At 39.0% G+C, this 19,705-nt stretch overlaps 1 protein-coding gene across 1 annotated transcript; it reads right to left on the reverse strand.

The window, feature by feature from the left end:
• Nucleotides 1–3,255: 3,255 nt before the first annotated feature.
• CNIH1 (cornichon family AMPA receptor auxiliary protein 1) lies at nt 3,256–18,121 on the reverse strand. The gene is made up of 5 exons (NM_001034739.2): nt 18,035–18,121; nt 12,131–12,199; nt 8,078–8,190; nt 6,670–6,813; nt 3,256–4,426 (listed from the first exon to the last, which is right to left on the reverse strand). Exons 1-5 carry the CDS (start codon nt 18,113–18,115, stop codon nt 4,399–4,401), a joined length of 435 nt encoding a protein of 144 aa, NP_001029911.1. The 5' UTR covers nt 18,116–18,121; the 3' UTR covers nt 3,256–4,398.
• Nucleotides 18,122–19,705: the final 1,584 nt, after the last annotated feature.

Here is a 19,705-nt window from a genome sequence, read left to right on the forward strand (position 1 = left end):
CACAAGGAAACATTTGAGACAGTTTTTATTAAATATACAAAAGCAAAATAAAGCAAGCAAGCTCAAAGAAGGCGGGACAACATAAGGACATTGTCTTTGGATGGTGTACAGCACCATTAAGGTTAACTTTGATTTTAAGAAACCATGATCACAGATAGCTAACTACATTCTGTGTTTCCCTTAGTAGTTTTAAGATCTATCTAGTCATCAATTTATTATTTAAGAAATTTTTCTTCTCCATAATACAAGAACATTGTAAACAAAGAAATGTAAATGTTCAGGAAAAGCACTGTACGATAAGTTAACTTATTCATTCTTTTCTATGTCAAGATGTTCTCTACATCTTCCACAATATACATTAATAAAACTAATGTAGGGTAAAACCTTCACTCCAATCCCACAGATCACCTTAATGGTTAATACTGTTTTCCAAAACCAAGCAGAACAAGCAGCAGAGTTGTTTACTCTTTTTAAGACATTTAGCTTTAAAACCATTAATTTTAATCAAAGCAAAATTGTTCCAAGAAAGCTATTCAACATATCCCGAAAGAGAACCCCATTTTCTCTCGGCATCGCCCTGCAGTATTAGTTCAGAATTATCTGCTGAGCTGTAATACTAGTGCCAGAGACTAATTAGCTACTGGTCTGATCACAGATCAATGCCTGCTTTGAGCAAAAGAGCTTAAATTATGAGATTAACATTATCAATAGTTTCCTAAAACAATGACTACATAGTTACATGAACAATGCTAGACAAGGTATCAGTATTTCTATCTGTCCCCTTTGAGAAGTGTTGTTTCAAATATTTTGGCTGTCAAAACTTCTGATGTACAGTTATACAAGTGATTATCAACAAATGCACATTTGTGAGTGGTAAAAGTGAAAGTGAGTCGTGTCTGACTCTTTGTGATCCCATGGACTGTAGCCCACCAGGCTCCTCTGTCCCTGGAATTCTCCAGACAAGAATACTGGAGTGGGTTGCCATTTCCTTCTCCAGGGGATCTTCCTAACCCTGGGATCAAACCCGGGTCTCCTGCATTCAGGCAGATTCTTTACCAACTGAGCTTTAAGTAAGTAAATTAGATATGTACTTTCAAATATAAATCATTTTAACGGACTTGATATTATCACACTGCTGTGTGACATGGCCACACCCAAAATGAAAGCTGGCCCTCCTGCAGAGATAAGAAAAAATCCACAAAAGTCATTCTTTGTACTATGACAGTAATATTCCATGAATGCTGTCTGTAAATATATATTGGAGGAAAAGAGAAGTGTTGTAGCAAGGAAAATAATTTGCTAGTTTCAAATTGTATCTACATCTCTATTTCCTTTCTATGCAATTATCTTACATATTTTCAAAATATGTTATCTGCAGAGAGCTCTATGAACATTATTAGCATAAGTGGTCCTCAAGCCAAAAATACTGAAGAGGCTTTAAAAGACACACACTGCAAACTGCCATGCATTCTGTTGCTCTGTGCGAGACTATTACCTGGGTATCTGAACTTGACTATAGGTCTGACCATTCATGGTATGAGGCTTCTCAAACGCTTTAGTACTATCTGATACACATCGAAAGTGGATTATCTGGTCATTTCCTGTCACTACCCTCCTCCCATGAAAAGTAATTCAAACAAATTAATAGTTTATGTGCAGCCTGTGACCCAACTCTCCTCTACCCTGGGATGGGGTGTGGGGAGTATCAGTTAAATATTGTGAAAATTATCAAATAATATTAATAAAATTCAGGCTCAGGCATTCGAGAATCTACCCCTAAACCTCCTTAGCACTACAGGACATATTGCCATGATACAGTATTATTACTCAATAGAATAACTGCTAAATAGACTACATTTGTTACATAATATTTTTAATACAGGGCAATCTGTATTACCAATAGCAAGTTGCTGATACAGATAAAAACCACAGTAAGTTACAGGAATGATTTCAGAGTTAGAAAGCTCTTAAAACACAACAGCAAAAGTAACCGTAACAAGGGAAAAAAGAATTCCTAAATAAACAGCTGTGGCTGCACAGGGTACAGTCTTGACTAAAGCTAGATAGGATTATGAACCCAGACTATGTTTCAGCTGGACATGCAGAAATAATAGAAATACGGCTAGGACCACCCAAACCAGATTAACAGGGGAACAAATTAAATTTAGAGCAAAGAAAAGAACCACTGGCATACTGTCAAATGCAAATAGTTTCTGCTTTTTCTTGGTAAGTGACTTACTTTCTTAAAACACTGGTGAAGGTAAAGAGCAGATATTTTGAGAGCATCCAGGTACCCAATATTCTAATTATCTACATGCCTAGGACCTAACAACCTACCACTGACTGTCAATCATCCTTGAGGTATCAGCTAAGGACTACATATCTAACTTTTGAAACATGTGAAGGTGGCTTCCACGAATCACCAACCAATAAACCTGGCATTAATCCTGGAGAATACTGTGAAATAATTATTAAAAGGATGTTTGTTAAAATTCAAAAAGGAATGTGGTGTTTGCTAACAGACAGGAAGGGCTCATGAAAATACTTTAACGGGAATACAAAAGTAACTACCCCAGAAAACTTATCTGAAAGTCTCTCATGATAAAAAGTTCTTGTGAACAAGAAAGAAAAATGAGTGCATGCCAGTACAATTGGGTGGATTAGAAGCTGAATGGTTGCTTATACTCAGATCACGAGTCTACAGTGCCTAACTAGGACTCAATAAACAATTTACTGCATGAACTAATGAACAGTCAGATCCCTTGAGGTGTGCTCCAGACTACAAAATGCAAGGTCTTTAAGCATCTCTCATTATGAAATGGTTTGACTCTCCTCACTCTCTGGTTCTATATCCTCTTCTTCAATGTATTTACTCCTATGGCCCAATCTCAAAATAGTAACCTTCTCCCAAAGGTGGGGAAGCGTTTCTTCACTAGTAGAGCATAAAACAGCATCTAATTCAAGGGCTACTTAGAATAAGACTTGCACAAACACATCCATAAATCCCCTTGGTCATTATGTGGAATTTCTACATATGATTTTCTTCCTTGATCCTTTAAGAAACTTTGAACCACTTATCCTATTTTCAATTGCCTTAACTTAGCCCTCTCAAATAAACCACAAGAATGCTTATGAAAACATGCAAGCCATAAATCACCTGCCTTTCAAGCAGCAGCAAAAAAAAAAAACACAAATGTATAACTCATTTCACCTTAAAAACCTGCTGTTTCAAAAAGGAAAAAAATACTTTAAACCTTTTAAGTTTCACAATAACTTTAATTAGAAAAATGATGATGCTATGCCATCAGTGTTTATGAATCTTGTCAAGTGACAACAGACGGTAATGTACTTAACCATTTAAAAACTGTCCTTTTTAGATCCAAGCATGGTATTAAAAAACAAAAAAGTAATACTCTACTATCTCCTTAAAAAACTGACAGTGATATGTCTTTATTTGGAATAAGCAAGTTTAAGAAATAGCTATTTATAATCTTTAAAACAATGCACTGAAAGTAAGTCTTAATTTCAGAGTTTTATTGTATTGCACTAAAGGAACAGCAGGATGGTTATACAATGTTCTCTCTCATTTGGTTTTGAAAATCTGAAGTACTTGCAAATTCTTAAGAATACCTTTACCACCAGATTAGAACATTTAGTAACCAATTTCTTAATAAGTAAAGTCTCACAAATTAAAACATTTAAAATAGCTTTAAATGCATTCTTCACAAGTAAGTCAGCGTATATTTTTATATCATGTTCACTTATGCTTAAGAATTAAAGCAAGTATATTACTCTGGTGGAAATACGGGGAAGTCTCTCATTCATGCAATATACAGGGATAGTATTTCAAGTCCAAGGGGAAAAAAATCCCACTCATTTTTTTAATGCATCCATATATAATCACCTACATGATAGATAAGGAAACCCATGAAGTTTCCCACAGGTCAGATACATATTTTCAGTTCATCAGAAGCACCTGATATCTACAGCTAATTTATAATTAAATGGCATTTCAATAAAACCAAAATGAGCCCTACAAGTTCCTATAAACGAAAGCTTCCAATGGACTAAGGACAGTCAATAATTAATGCAATCAATCATTCAAGGGATTATGGCTGTTCCTTAAGGAGTGCAAGTTCAAACCTGTCAACACCAGAGGTATCATTTTATATTAATTTATACGTAATTCCATTTAAATTCTTTATCCAAGTATAACATATGAAAACAGTCTTTCCACAAGCAAAAAATGTGGAAACATTTAAAAAATAAGGAGTCATTTTTTAAGTAACTGATCAGATTCCATAGGCTACTCTTGGAAACAGGATCTTGCTGGATAGAATCCCTTCGTTGGTGGCTTTTTGCATGCACTTAACTGGACCAATTCTTCTAAGCGTTGTTCTAAGAGCTCACCAAAACATAAATCATGCTGAAAAGAAGAAAAAGGCTGTTGTTAATTCAAACATTTCTAACTATAAAAACTAACAGCACCAAAAAGTTGAGTCTGCTTTATATAACAGTTTGTGGTATCACAACATCACATAAAATGGTAAGACCAATGACAAGTTCATGATACGATTTTAATCTGCGTTTATAGACTTTTGCCTAAGGTACGACTAGCTCAGTACATGGGCTGAGTTGTCCCCTGTTTCCTTTCCAATTTTAGCAAGTAGAACAGCACAGCTGAAAGCTTAATGGGGGATCAGAGCTTAAGAGAAGCAATCCAAAACAGCACACTGCTCCAGAGCTGTATCTAAGAATAGGAGTGAGCATCTCCAAGGGCTCACTTCATGCCAGGCCTTCTGCTAGGTCCTAGGAGGTAGGATACGTACCATTATTATCCCCATTTTACACACAGGAGTAATCAAGGAACTTTCCCATTAGAGAAAGGTTCTAGGCAACAGCAGCAAGTTTAAAAAAGAAAAGGAGACCAACAAGCAAAATAAAAAGCAATAACCATTTGATCCTACATGCAGGACGAGGTGAGAGAGGCATGGTTCAAGAGCATGTGTGTCTAAATGGAAATACAAAGCAAGGAGGTGAGCAAGCTTGACAGACAATTTAAAACAAATGAATGGGACTTCCCTGGTGGCGCAGTGGATAGGAATCCGCCTGCCAGTGCAGAGGACAAGGCTTTGATCCCTAGTCCAGAAAGATCCCACATGCCACAGAGCAACTAAGCCCATATGCCACAACTGCTGAAGCCATGCTCTAGAGCCCATGAGCCACGACTGCTGAAGCCTGCATGCCGCAACAAAGAGTAGGCCCTGCTTGCCAGAACTAGAGAAAGCCCTCACAAAGCAACTAAAACCTAGCGCCGCCAAAACAAATTTTTTAAATAAAACGAACAACATAGTGCTACCATCTCCTGGCGAACATTTTCCCCCACCTCTATCATTCATTCACTCATTTGCCTTCCTTCAACATGTATGTTTTAAGTGTCTACTAAATGCCAGCACTGTTTTAGACACTTATTATAGAAACTAAAATATGAAAATTAACAGAAATTAAAAGGACACATGGAATTTCACTTCTCAGAACTTTTTCACTCTGTTTTATGTATGAACATCTGCAGACACTGATTTTTCACAAATATAACCTCTAAAGGCATAAAAATGCATTTTAAGTCCCTCTTCCATAATGGAAAATAATATGAACAAGAAATATGACTACATGCCTACCATTTAATACTAAGCAAGTTTTCAAGTAACAAAAAGGAGAGGGAAGAGAACCTTTAATTACTGCAATAATTTCATCTAATACAATCTTCTTCATATTTTGAAAATCGGGTGGAAATTTCTCTCCAAGTTGAATATATATTAATAAAAAATGAGAGAGATGTATTTATATAAAGAAAAATTATAACTCTATTCTAGCCCTAGTTTTATTCTAGTTTTAATAAGCAGCTGTTTTCCTCCACCTACAGTACAGCTAGAATGGTGGCTCTCAACCAGGGCGACTTTGCTCCACAGGGAGCATCTGGTAGCATCTAGTGACACTTCTGGTTATTATCACTGGGGCAGGGGGATGCTGCTGGCATCTAGTGGATAGAGGCCAGGAATGCTGCTGAACACTCTACAATGCACAGGACAGCTTCTCACAACAAATTTTGTCTTGCCCAGAATATCAACAGTGCCAAGGTCAAGAAACCCTGATCAAGAGGAATGATACGAGTCCATCTAAGTATAAAAGGATGAAAATCAGTAACTGCACCATCCTGTATGATAGAACTTTTCTTTCCTTCATGCCATACAGAGCATGCAAACCAAAAATAAAGGGTAGAACATACAGTTTAACAAGAATGATTAAGAAAAAAATTAAACATAATCTTGAGACAGACCCTGAGGCAAGCAAAAACTTTTTTGCAAATGCACACAGCCACATGCTCTTGCTCTGGGATGGAAAATGAGGACTGGCCTTCACTGGCTGGCTGAGACTCTGGAAGCAGCATCCCCAGCCCAGTTTGCTGCCTCTGACTGCACATGAGCTGGCTGCCTGGACAAGCACCAGTTTATTCAATGTGCATGAACTTGTCAGTGTGCACTGTGCCATTACCAGTACCAGCATTCAGGACATGAGTTATTCTTCAAGTGGGTTTGAAGGTGTTAGACCCAATGCCTGCAAATGTTTCAGGCGGCAAAGTAAAATGGTATTTTCATTTTTTAAACTTACCCATATAGGTAGTAAAAAAATGCTAGAAGATAAAAAGCTAATTTGCACCATCCTTCTTTCTGACAATATGCTAGAATATCTGCATTCATGATGGTTGTAGGATCGTAGAGTCCTGGTCCACTCATCACTGGTCTACTCATATACCTGTAATAAGCACAACTGATTAGCCACTCAGAATGGAAGCTGACCTTCAAGATGGACAGCAGCATTCTTCTCAAACAATACTCGTGACAATGAGAGGTGGCCCACACAGAGAAGCATACTTTTAGTTCTAGGTGGAGCTCTTTCCTTTTATCATCTTAATTTTAAAACTAGAGCCCCTAAAGGGGAAAACAGAGCAGTTAAAACAAGGCATATCTGGTCTCCTCTACACTTTCAGAAATCCAAGAGAATTACAAATAACTGTAAAAAAGGAAATACGATTTTTTTCCTTTCAACTTTCTACTTTAACATAAAGAAGCCTTCACCAAGATGTTGCAAATGTCCACATAAACCATGCGGCTCTGTGCTTCTCTTTTCTTTTTTAAATACATGTACATTTTTCCTGAGCCGTATCAGAGCCCGTTAAGTGATATCACATCACTTGACTTCTAAGTGTTTCTTCCACATGTACTTCCTAAAGTCAAGGGCAATGAGACTGCCTATCTGAAACAAAACATGTAGAAGTTATGAAATATGAATCTCTTATAAATAACCAAATTTAGAGTCATAGAGTAAACAAGTAGAAAGAAATAAAGACACACACTGTACAATCTGATTTCCATGAAGTTCAGAAATGGACAAAACTAATCTAAGTGACAAAAGATCACTGGTTCTCCTGAGGAAGTTAGAGGGCAGCTGGGATGCGACACGAGGGACTCTTCTGGGGGCTGGAACTAATGTATGTCTTGATCTGGGTGGTGGTTTCACAAGTGTACACAGACATAAAAATCCACTGAGCTGTACACTTCAGATTGTGCACACATTATTGTATGTAAGATATAGCTTAATTTTTAAAAAACCCTTTAACAAATTGTAACATAAGCTCCCCAAGAGGTATTAAAGCAGTATTTGTTCATCCATGTGGTTTAAAAAATAAATGCCAACTACTTTCATTTAGGGGGCTTCCCTGGTAGCTCAGTCAGTAAAGATACTGCCTGCAGTACAGAAGACCGGGTTTAATCCCTGGGTCCGAAAGATCCCCTGAAGAAGGAAATGACACCCCACTCCAGTCTTCTTGCCCGAAGAATCCCATGGACAGAGGAGCCTGGTGGGCTACAGTTCATGGGGTCGCAAGAGTCAGACACGACTTAGTGACTACACCACCACCACTTTCATTTCGGTGACTAGTATGTTAAGATAATCGTATCAACCACAGTATAATTAAAATTTAATTAGGAAAAGTATTAGAAGTGTATCTCAATATTACCTCCAAATATGATATGCCAGGAGGGGCATATTGAGACCCAGTGTAAGCCACTCTGCTGCACAAAGAAACATGACACAGAAGAAAGCGTGGATGAGGTACTCTGGAAGGACAAGCTGGAAGAAAGAACACAAGCCGGTTACGGTTATCAGAACACCTTGGCAGTAAATCAACTGCTAATCTGGAGAGCAGGTGGCAACTAAGTTTCCATAGTGAAAAATCACTTGTTTTCTTAGAATCAGAAATGAAAAATGCTACTGAGTTTTATTTTCATATTTAGCTTCTGACCAAAAGCAGGATTATATGCAAACTGACCAGAGGTTATAGCTTGCACTAAAACAATACGTGACTCAAAATTTAAAACCCAAATTCTTACAACAGGTTAAATTATACAAAGTTACCACCCAGATTGTTCAAACACAGCTATTTGCTAATCACGTAAAATAACTTGGAATATTTTTTCTTTCCACTATTTAAAAATGATAAAAATATAAAAATGAAGTATCTGATCACATGCAACATGATATAAAAAAATTCACAAGAACAAAGCTCCCTTTAGAAGTTCACACATTAGTGTTTTTAAGCCTTTAACAGAAACCAGGGTGCTACAAATACAATATTTAACAAAACACACATTACCACAAAAGTAATTTTTCAATGGAAAGCCAACAGCCAATAATCTCAGCACAGTCAGAGAGGAAGAACACTAAAATGCACAGATGCAAACGATGTGCTTTCTGCAATGTAGGAGGGAAAAGACTGGGATCTACACCATGAAACTGGAATTCTCCCCGTTCCTGAGCTCCCATTCCTACACAGCTTTTCTGTTTCTTTCAGCCTGCTTTCTCCAGTGAAGTGCTACAAACACAGCAGACCGGTAGCAGCTCAGAACTCAAAACCAAAATACATCTTTTGATAGCAAGCAGTATTAAGTGAAGAAAAACTAGTCCAAGGAAAATGCTTTTTATAAATGACCAAGAGTTCATGCTTTAAATTATCTTTCTCGTCCTAAAGATTTCAGTCTAATGACTCTGTTAAATATAAATACTAAAACCTTTCATTGCAAGTTTCAGCTAGAGTTTCCTACAGTAAATCACAGCTGCAAAGCCAGTTTCTCAAATGTGTCTGTACTGTACCATCAGATCTTTCCTGAGGGAAAACTACAGCTGTAGAAATAATATAATTATATTACTTATTCAAGCCCATTTTCTAGTACTCCCAAATTACCCTTCCCATTCAAAGCTGTAAAGCAAAGTTTTAATTAATACTATTTTAAATAAAATTCCAGTAAAGCCAATTAATCTGTACCACTAACCAGATATTTTCCACAAATTTAAGCAATATAATAAGATTAAACTCTGCATATATATATATAAACATATAAATAATATGAACTGTTAAATCAGCATTTAGTTAAGATCAAAGTTAAACATCTGTAAGAAAATAAGAAAACGTCTACAGGGAAATCTTTGAAACACAAAGACTACAACCAGGACAAACCAAGAAAAATATACATTTTACTAGGAGTTCCACTAGAGCTTCTGTTTATAATACTAGTTTAAATAACAACATTTTTCTTTACAATATAACAAGCCTATTTCAGTTCCCTAAAAACCAACTGATCTAACAACACAAATCATCATTCAAGTTTTCATTCTACACTCCCAGACTAATGTATGGGGAGAAAATGACTTTAAAAGCATGCTCCCTACTGCTTTTAAACAATCTTCTTTAATAAGACTGATAATAAAGGTCATCTGGAATTCTACCAGTTCTACTATGAAACAAATGCCACACTCCCTCCCTTCTCCTCAAAGCAGTCCAGAAACTTGTACTATACATCTCTCATAAAGACCAGCACTCTTCATTCCTTAATAATGAAATTTCCCCATAAGTGGCACAAAATTATTCCATTTAGGAGCCAACATTTACACAAAAACTAGTATTCATAAAAAACACCTCATGCAAATATGGCTGAAATGATAGTACTTAAACATGCAAATCATAATATTCTCTAGATAAGGTTCACATTCTAAAAAATAATTGTATTTGTCTTCCCCCATACTTTGGCAGAATTGTCAAAACAAATTTTCAATAGGGAAAACTGTCAGATGCACTGCTATTGAGCCAATTATCAGCACCCTATCCAAAACACAACTTAGGCTGATCTAGAAACTTCCTTCTGACCCACCACAGCATTTGGAGGTCCCAAGCACAAAGTGAGAATTTCTTTCTATTAAAAAAAGCTAGAAACCACAAACTATATGTTAAAATGAAGTGAGTCCATCTTAGATTTACAGTAAATTAGGAAAACAGAAGAATTTGAACCTAAAAATCAGGCTGTCTGAGTTCCAATTCTGACTCTATGTTAGCAGCGTGACCCGGAGCAAAGTGCTCGAACCGCGTTAAGCCCCAGTTTACTCTCCTTTAGAGCATGATACACCCACCTCTTAGGATTGTCATGAAAACTGAATGAAAAACTCAGGTAAAGATGTTTAGCACAGAGCCTGGCACCCAGGATAGCCCTCACCTGATTTCAGCTATTATTATCTTCATCATCATTTGGTTATTTGAAGTAATGAAAAGCCAATGAAAATAGTAAACTATTAATAAACAACCATCAAAAGGAGAAATTTCAGTTCAATCTCTTGGTAACAAAGAGTAAGTTAAGACGTTTTACAATGAACATTACTACTTTCCAATAAGAACGCAGATTTATCTTATATTTTGTTTCGCAAGAGTAGAGAAACAGTTAATACTTTTAACTGTACCTACATCAAGTTTTATTCTATCAGTTCTTTAAAGACAAACTAGGAATGTATTCCATCATGCCTGTTCATCTAGGAAACAATGATAAAGAAGCAAATTAACTTTACAGACCCTTTCCAAATAAAATCCCTCTGGCATGCCAGTGTTCCAGTTTCACACAGCTCAAGTCTATACATGTTTTCATCTTCATTAAGTAATTTTTAAAGATGAATTAATATTCTATTTCTTGAAGACATACACACTGCTTTCTTACAAACAACCTTTCGGTTTCTGACCAGTTCAACAAAAATCAAACCTACAGTCTAAAGGAGAATCTTCCTGAATGAGCAAACTAAATGAGGTAAAAATAAACATATGGCCCCAAGCACAATGGGGCCACATTATAACTAAATCAGAAGAGCTCAGAACTTAGTGTAAGACCGTTCTGTTTTAGAAACTTAGATTGGATATACTGAAATAACTATGTAGACATTTGTATATAAATTGTTAACCACAAAGTTCTGACAGCATGAGTCCGAGGGTAAGCATTACTCCAAAATCTCAGAGCCTAAGAACAGAGCTACCCACCTTAAAGGTTCTGAATAAACAGCAGCTGAAAGAGTAAATAAATTCCAGAACCAAAGACAAAAGTAGATATGGTATTAAAGGCTCCACCTACAGACTATCTCAGAGTAAGTCACAAAAGAAGAATAATCTCACCTATTAAAGTCATTTCAGGTTAACCATCTTTCAAACACTGCACCTAATAATCTAATATCGAAGTGCCTATGGCTATAACATTTTTTTAAATGCATGAGCATTTAACAGCTTTCCCTACTTGACTGGGCCAGCAAGCAAACATTTGCATAAAATATGAAATTTCATGAAATCAGAAACCTCCACAGGCATATGAACAAGCACACTGAACAGAACAGTTTACAAATACAAATGCCTAGCCCTCCCCATGAAATGAATGCAGCATTAAAACATTAAACTAAAAAGCAGTACACACCTTTAATGCAATTTTGACTCTTTTAATCTTTTTGACCTTTTCAACTGTCTTTGGCCGACAATGTAAAAAGCAGATTGGAAGAATGTTAGTATGACAGCTGACAAGATCACCAGCAGATTAATAATAGTCAGAATAGTCAAGCAGGACAGGAAAAAGAATATTTTTAAAAATTCTGCCTACTTAAAAAAAGTACAAATTTATCATGCTACTGAGAATACTGGCCATTTTCAAATTATATCAAGTTAAAAGCAAAAACAGTTTAAAAATCTAGAGAAATACCCTAGATTATAACTTACAGGATTCAGGGTATTACACTGGTCTATAGGATTCTTGTAATCAGTCTTCAGCTCATCGAATGCTATAATCTAAAATAAAAATAAAATAGTTAGGATCTCTCACTTTAACAAAAAGTGGCAACAAACCTGCCCCATCAAGCAACTGAATAAAGTTAATGAGGAAGTGTACTAACTTTACATGTGCCAGGTTACAGGAAACACAGTATGTGCTCATTAACAAATAACTAGAATCACATTTAAAGAACTGAAAACACGTACATCATTATCACTAAAATGATAAATATCGTCAATTTTCAATTTTTTCAATGCCTCCACTCCAGTTATTTTCTCTGCTTGAAATGGTCTTTCCCTCAGCCATAATTATTTACGGAAACTCCTCTTTATCATCCTAAAAAACACTCTTCCTATGTCAACCCCTCCCAGATTTCCCTGACTTCCTTGGGCAGAAATAACTGTCTATAATCTCCACAGAGCACAGGGCTTTATAACGCTAGCAGGCTGGCATTTCTCATACTAGAGGAGAGGATTTCAGTTCAGGTTTCTACCCTCCCCCAGACCCTGTAGCCCTTCGGTGAAGCGGTTTGCATCATCTGTGCACGTCCCCTCCGTCACAGTGTTCAGTGGGACACCAGAAATGGACTCGCATGCTTCAATTTGTTCCCATTTGTGTCCAAACACATAGATTTCAAGGTCCTGCTTGGATTTGGAAATTTCAAGAAATGGCCTCAGAATAGAGGAACACTAAGATTATTAAACTTCACAGCCAGGATCACCACATACAGTGGTGCAGCTTCTGCACAGGACCAAAGGCCAGGCTGGGGCACAATGCCATCGCAGGCTCCTGCTGCCAAACACCCGGGCATGGGCTTTGCACCCAGGGGTTGTTCAGGAGGGAGGACTTTTCCAGTCCTTCTGCCTCAAGGAGCATCTTATTCTAATTCACCTTAAGGCACCACACAGGACAGAGTAGGCCTGTTTAAGGCCACTGCAAAAGTGATCAATCTGGCCGTGTCCTCAGTATCTTCCTACCACATGCAGGTCCTTTCATTTGGTCACCAAATGGAAGACTAAAGAAAGGGAAAGCCCAGGTTAAGGCCAGCTTCTCATGGGGTGCTAAGTGAAAGTTATATATGTGGTAAGGGGGGAAAGACTCACTCTTTTAAAATACATGAATATAAATAAATAAATGGACAAATACATTTTTTTAAATCATACCATTAAAAAAACAAAAAACAAAAAAAAACCATGGCAAGAATCACAAATTATTCTGTTCAAGAAATAGACTCACAGACTCAAGAGAATAACCTTATGGTTGCCAGGGAGAAAGGATGGAGGGGAAAAGATAGGGAGTCTGGGATGGACAGGTACACACTGCTATATTTAAAATGGATAACCAACAAAGACCTACTGCATAGCTCAGGGAACTCTGCTCAACGTTTTGTGTCAGCCTGGATGGGAGGGGAGCTTGAGGGAGAATGAATATATGTATATGTATGGCTGAGTCCCTTTGCTGTCCACCTGAAACGACCATACACTGTTAACTTGCTATGCCGCTGCTGCTAAGTCGCTTCAGTCGTGTCCAACTCTGTGCGACCCCGTAGACGGCAGCCCACCAGGCTCCCCCGTCCCTGGGATTCTCCAGGCAAGAACACTGGAGTGGGTTGCCATTTCCTTCTCCAATGCATGCAAGTGAAAAGTGAAAGTGAAGTCGCTCAGTCGTGTCCAACTCTGTGCGACCCCATGGACTGCAGCCTACCAGGCTCCTTCATCCATGGGATTTTCCAGGCAAGAGTACTGGAGTGGGGTGCCATTGCCTTCTCTGTAACTTGCTATACTCCAATACAAAATAAAAAGTTTAATTAAAAAAAAAATATGTCAAAGGGGGCTAAAAATGTTTCTGTCCAAACTCTGAAAAGAAATGTGGCATTAACATTTAGGGTCAATGAACACAGAATTTGAAAGCCAAAGTGCACGAAAAATCAAATTGGGGTAACACCCCACTTTGTGGTGTTCAGTGTCAAAATAAGAAGCCAAAGGCCCCAAGTTTATGGGGAAGCTATTTTAACTGCTGCCACTAATCGCCTAGGGGACAAAGAATTTAATCTGCCCTTCCTCTGGTGGGCTAGGACTACCATCTTTGTATGTGAGACAGTGCTACTCAATAGTACCAAAAATCACTTAAGTCATATATTTCTACCTTTTAATATGCTGGTTTAAATCCTTAAACCTTAATCCTTAAATCCTGTTAAAATCCTTTGCTTCATAAAAAGATGAGTTTAATTTCTGGAATTTTATATAATTCACCAACCTGGCCTAATAAAAATTCTAATGCAAACAGAAATGGAAGGAAATTAATTAAACATTAAAATGTAAGCTCCATGAAAGCAAAGGGTTTTGCTGGATTCCAGGGCCTAAAAAATAGTGCCTGGCACATACTTAAGTGTTCAATCAATATTTACTGAATAAAAGGAGGGGAAAGGGGAAAAAATAGCCCTATGCTTAAAATAAAGTACAGAACTCACCAAAAGGCATTTTCCTTTGGGCTTCCCTGATAGCCCAAAGAATCTGCCTGCAATGCAGGAGACCCTGGTTCAATTCCTGGGTCGGGAAGATCCTCTGGAGAAGGGATAGGCAACCCACTGCAGTATTCCTGGGCTTCCCTTGTGGCTCAGCTGGTAAAGAATCTCCTGCAATGCAGGAGACCTGGGTTTGATCCCTGAGTTGGGAAGATCCCCTGGAGAAGGGAAATGCTACCCACTCCAGTATTCTGGCCTAGAGAATTCCATGGACTGTATAGTCCATGGGGTCGCAAAGAGTCGGACACGACTGAGTGACTTTCACTTTCAATGACCCATAACACACATACATGATAAAAATACAAGTGTACAATTAAAGATATTAATTTATGATGTTTTATAGATATTATTAGTCAATTATCTGATATCAGCTGTGATATACTCCCAGTGAAATGGCAACCCATTCCAGAATTCTTGCCTGGAAAATGCCATGGACAGAGAGGCCTGGTGGGCTATAGTCCATGGAGCTGAAAAGACTTGGACCCAATTTAGCAACTAAACCACCACCACAATAAGCTTTAAGACAAGGCCCATGATCACAAATACAATTACTTCCCTTTAACAAGATTCAATTTAATAGCAAAGTATGAAACTTGTGCTTACTTTTTTCCCACTGGACATTTTCTTCAGGTGATTTCAAAGGATCTTTTAATGAGTATGTTGCTGAATGGGTTTCTGTTTGAGTGCTATAAGCTAGAGTTGTCAAAATTCTTCTGAAGAGATTCTTAAACTAGTGATTTTCAATCTTTTGTGACTGTGGATCTGGACAAGGATGTTCACAAAATTTTTCACAAAAGTTCAAAAACAAAAATAAATAATTTGATGCACATCTTTGGGGAATGACTTCTGCATTTTTAGCTTTCAAACAAGCCTGTGCTCCCCAACTCTGTTCTCCAAAAAGCATCAAGCACATGAATTAGGACTACACTGACAAATGTAACCATCAGCATTAAAAAATCCTCCATAGAACAGTTAACATAAAGGAGATTTTTTTAATACTTTAAAATTCCAGATTAGTCTTCTCACAGATACTTAAACTACCTAAGAAAACAAGGTTACATAGTTAACAGAAAAATTATAACTATGTCTTTATTTAGAATTTTCAATTTGTTCCCCAAGGATGCATAATCTTCTGAACTACTAAGAAATCCCTAAGGACATAAGCTCTCCACTAATCTGAGTACAAACAAATTTTTAATTCTATAACAAAACTCTATCTGTGCAAGCTGTGTGCTAAGTCACTTCAGTCGTGTCAGACTCTCTGTGACCCTATGGACCAAAGCTCACCAGGCTCTTCTGTCCTTGGGATTCTCCAGGCAAGAATACTGCAGTGGGTTGCCGTGCCCTCCTCCAGGAGATCTTCCCAACCTAGGGATCAAGCCTGTGTCTCTTACGTCTCCTCCGGCGGGTTCTTTACCACTAGCACCACCTGGGAAAACCACATCCCCAAAAAATACCTATTTCACCCAGACACATATTCATTTAAATTACCCATTTTTTAAAAGTGCAGTTCCAGGTTTTCTTTAAGCCAAACACAATCCAGTTCAAAATGTAAGCCTCCACAGCTCTAAGAATCCTCATCAGCTCATCAGAAAACAAGTGCCCATGAAGCAGGAAGTAATTAAATCCTCAACTACAGATGGCAGGGAACCACACATTTCAGTTTTATCAGAGGCTTACTAAGGCAGAGCTAGTTTGCATCCCGAATTTTCTTTATTTATTAAGAAAGAGTCAAAGTGTCCAAAATGCTCTTCAAGTTATGGGTTCCTACTGAAAAGCATTTCAAGAGAACAGTTACTTAACAGCCTACATAAGCATTGCCCACTACACAAGCAGTTGGGTTTCAAATACTTATAAACATAATCACACTCTTTAGCAAAAGGGAATGGATTTAGATTTTTTTTTTTTTTTTTGCACACGACACTGCTGCCATTTAAATCACTCTGCTCCTCTATGTTCCATAACAAATCCTTGCTATGGACATGATGAAACCTGACTTAAGATTTACATAAAAGTGAACCTGCCCCATAATCCAAATTAAGACCAATAATCCAAAAGGTATGAAGGGCAGAGCAAACATAAGATAGATTTTAAAGGAATGCTGATTTCCAAAAGGCTGCTTCTAATCTTATGTTAGAGAAACAGGAATCCTTAAAAAATCTCTTGAAGAGGGCTTCCCTGGTGGACTAGTGGTTAATAATCTGCCTTGCAAGGCAGGAGACACCAGCTGGATCCCTGGTCCAGAGACCCCACATGCCGCAGGGCAACTAAGCCTGCGTGCCCCAACTTCTGAAACCTGTAGGCCCTAGAGCCCAAGCTCCAAAACAAGAGAAGACACTGCAGTGAGAAGCCCACGACCACAACAAAGACCCAGGGCAGCCAAAAGTAAATTTAAATTAAAAAAAAAAAAAAATCTCTTGCAGAACTATTTCAGAGAAACAAGAATCCTTAAAAATCTCTTGTAGAACTATTTCACAGAGAACTTAACTTGTTCCTTACAGAGACCAGTAAGGATGCAACATGATATGCGTAAAAGAAGAGGGGGAAATTGTCCTAGAGAAACATAAGTTTTCTGAGCATTTTCAAAATCAAATTGAAACAATCTCTACTACGTCAAGCTACTCCGAATACAGAGGTGGCTAAGAAGACTTGTCTCTGGAGAAACTCTGTCGGTCAAAGTATGATTTCGGGGAAAAGTTCGGATTTAAGGTCAACAAAGTAATCAATTTAACCTGCATCAAAGTTCACCGGGTAACAAGAATCCGGGGAGGAAAAAGTGATTTTACTTTAAGTGCTGAAAAGCAGAGTTGGAAATTTATCTAAAGTAGGTTACAATTATCTCATTTGGGCCACACTCCTGTGAATACCCGAAAACAAAGGCAATCTGTATTAAATATTAGCAATAATTAGGCAAACTTCATCACGGCTAAGCACGTAGCACGTCTCTCTGCGCCCTTGACATCCTGCAGAGTGATGCGAGACCTCGAGGATGCGGAGCCGGTTAGCTAAGCGCTATCCCGTAGGGCCCTTCAGCACCGCGGCCGCCCCACCCGGCGCGGGAAGAGCAGCGGCGCGCGCGGCCTGCGCCGGGACACCGCGGGCGCAGCCAGCCAACCGCCCGACGCCTCGACTCCTCCTGGACCTGCAGCTCCCGACCCGGGGACGGAGAGGCGTGTAGACCCCTGGCCCCGCGGCCTGCACCGCCCCGGCCTGGCCCCATCCCCAGCATGCCGACCTCCGAAGACCGTGGCCGCCCAGACCACGGGCCCGGGTCAAGAAGAGGCTGCGCAGCCACCTCGCCCTCCTTCCCCCGGCCCCGGCTACTCACGTGCCAAATGGCGAAGAAGATGAGCGCGGCGGTGAGCAGCAGCGCCAGCATATAGCAGAAGGCCGCGAACGTGAACGCCATGGCCGGGGGAAAGGGAGCAGCGCTGGTGCCAGCGGAGAAAGGCCGCGCAGGGCCCTCTGGGTAAAACCATTCACTTCCCGCGGCCACAGCCCACACAGCCGCTTGCTGCCGCGGCGCCTGCCCTCCCAACGCGCCTGCGTACCGGTCCCGGTGCAAGGCGCCCTCCGGTGGCCAGATTCCGCCATGCACTTATATTGTTTGCATAGCGGATATTTACTTTGTTTACTCCGCTTGTTTATTCTTTGAACAGAAATGTTCATTGAGTGAGTGCCCAGTATCTTCCGAATACTGTGCTTCTCCTTTGAGATACAAAGATGAGAAATAATACTTGCACGGAAAGAAGTTAGGATAATGCCGGAAATGAATATGTAAATAAATCATTACAGTATTATAACCCTGTGGCACATTGTGAAAGGTCAGAGCCCGGCAACCAGCCCGTCCTGGAGCGTCCAGGAAAGGATTCCTGGAGTAGGTGTTTCTTAAGCGAAGGCTAACATGATGGGTAGAAGTTGTCCAGGCATATTTGTCCAGACTATAGAATCAGCCTTCCAAGGAGAGGGTTCAACGTAAGCAAAGTCAGAGATGAAAGTAAGAAAAAAAGCTCAATGTCTTAGGTGAAACCACCTTAGCAGTTCTAAATTAGTGGTTAAGACAGTGTTGAGAGTCTGAAAGGGGTCCCCTAGGGTTTAGATCATATCATACAAGGATATGCCAGTTAAGGAGCTCAGACTTCATATCCCATAAGCCCATGTTTTTCAATCAGCTCACCACACACAATTTGACTTTTTCACTGCAAGACAACAGAACATCACACACGTTGAATCAGAGAGAGATGGACATCTGGATATAGAGACAAAGAAATACAGATATAACAAAAATTTCACCAAACAAGACTACATATCCACGAGTACCTGTCTTGTTATTCTTTTTTGCTGTTTTGTTTTTCATATTGGCTGAGACCCACAAAATTGGCTCACCCGCCTGCTAAATGATTGCTGCTGATGGAGTGGAAATCACTGAAAGCTTTTACACAAGAGAGCAACATGTTTAGCTTTGCGTTAAAAGATCGCTCACACCAGCAAAATGTATAGAGAATGGTTTAGAAGCAGTCTATCCAGTGCTGTCTCACGGAACTTTCTGCAATGGTGGAAATTTTCTGTATCAGCACTGTTCAATATAGTGGTTATTGAGCAGTTGCAATGTGGCTAGTATAACTGAAGAAGTGAACTTTACATTTTTACTTATTTTAATTAATTAAAATTTAAAGAACCACATGTGGCTAGTGGCTGCCATCTTGGATAGCCGTCAGGATTATGTGGCACCTTGGTGCAAATTACAAAGGTACTCTCTCCAGATAAACAGAGCTTCATACCTGGGCACAAGAATGCAGGTTGTACTTCAGTCCCACTAACCTCCTTGGCCAGTCACCTCTGGCAGTATACAAATTGCCCAACTGACATGATGACCCTAATTAGAGAAGCGCGAGATTGGAAGCAAGGAGCCCATAAGAATGATCCAGGCAAAAGTTGCTGTGGCTCTGACTAAAGCTGTGGAAACTGGGAGAGAAAGGAGTGAATAGATTTAATAATA

The sequence above is a fragment of the Bos taurus genome, chromosome 10 (genome assembly GCF_002263795.3).
Source record: "Bos taurus isolate L1 Dominette 01449 registration number 42190680 breed Hereford chromosome 10, ARS-UCD2.0, whole genome shotgun sequence".
NCBI lineage: Eukaryota > Metazoa > Chordata > Mammalia > Artiodactyla > Bovidae > Bos > Bos taurus.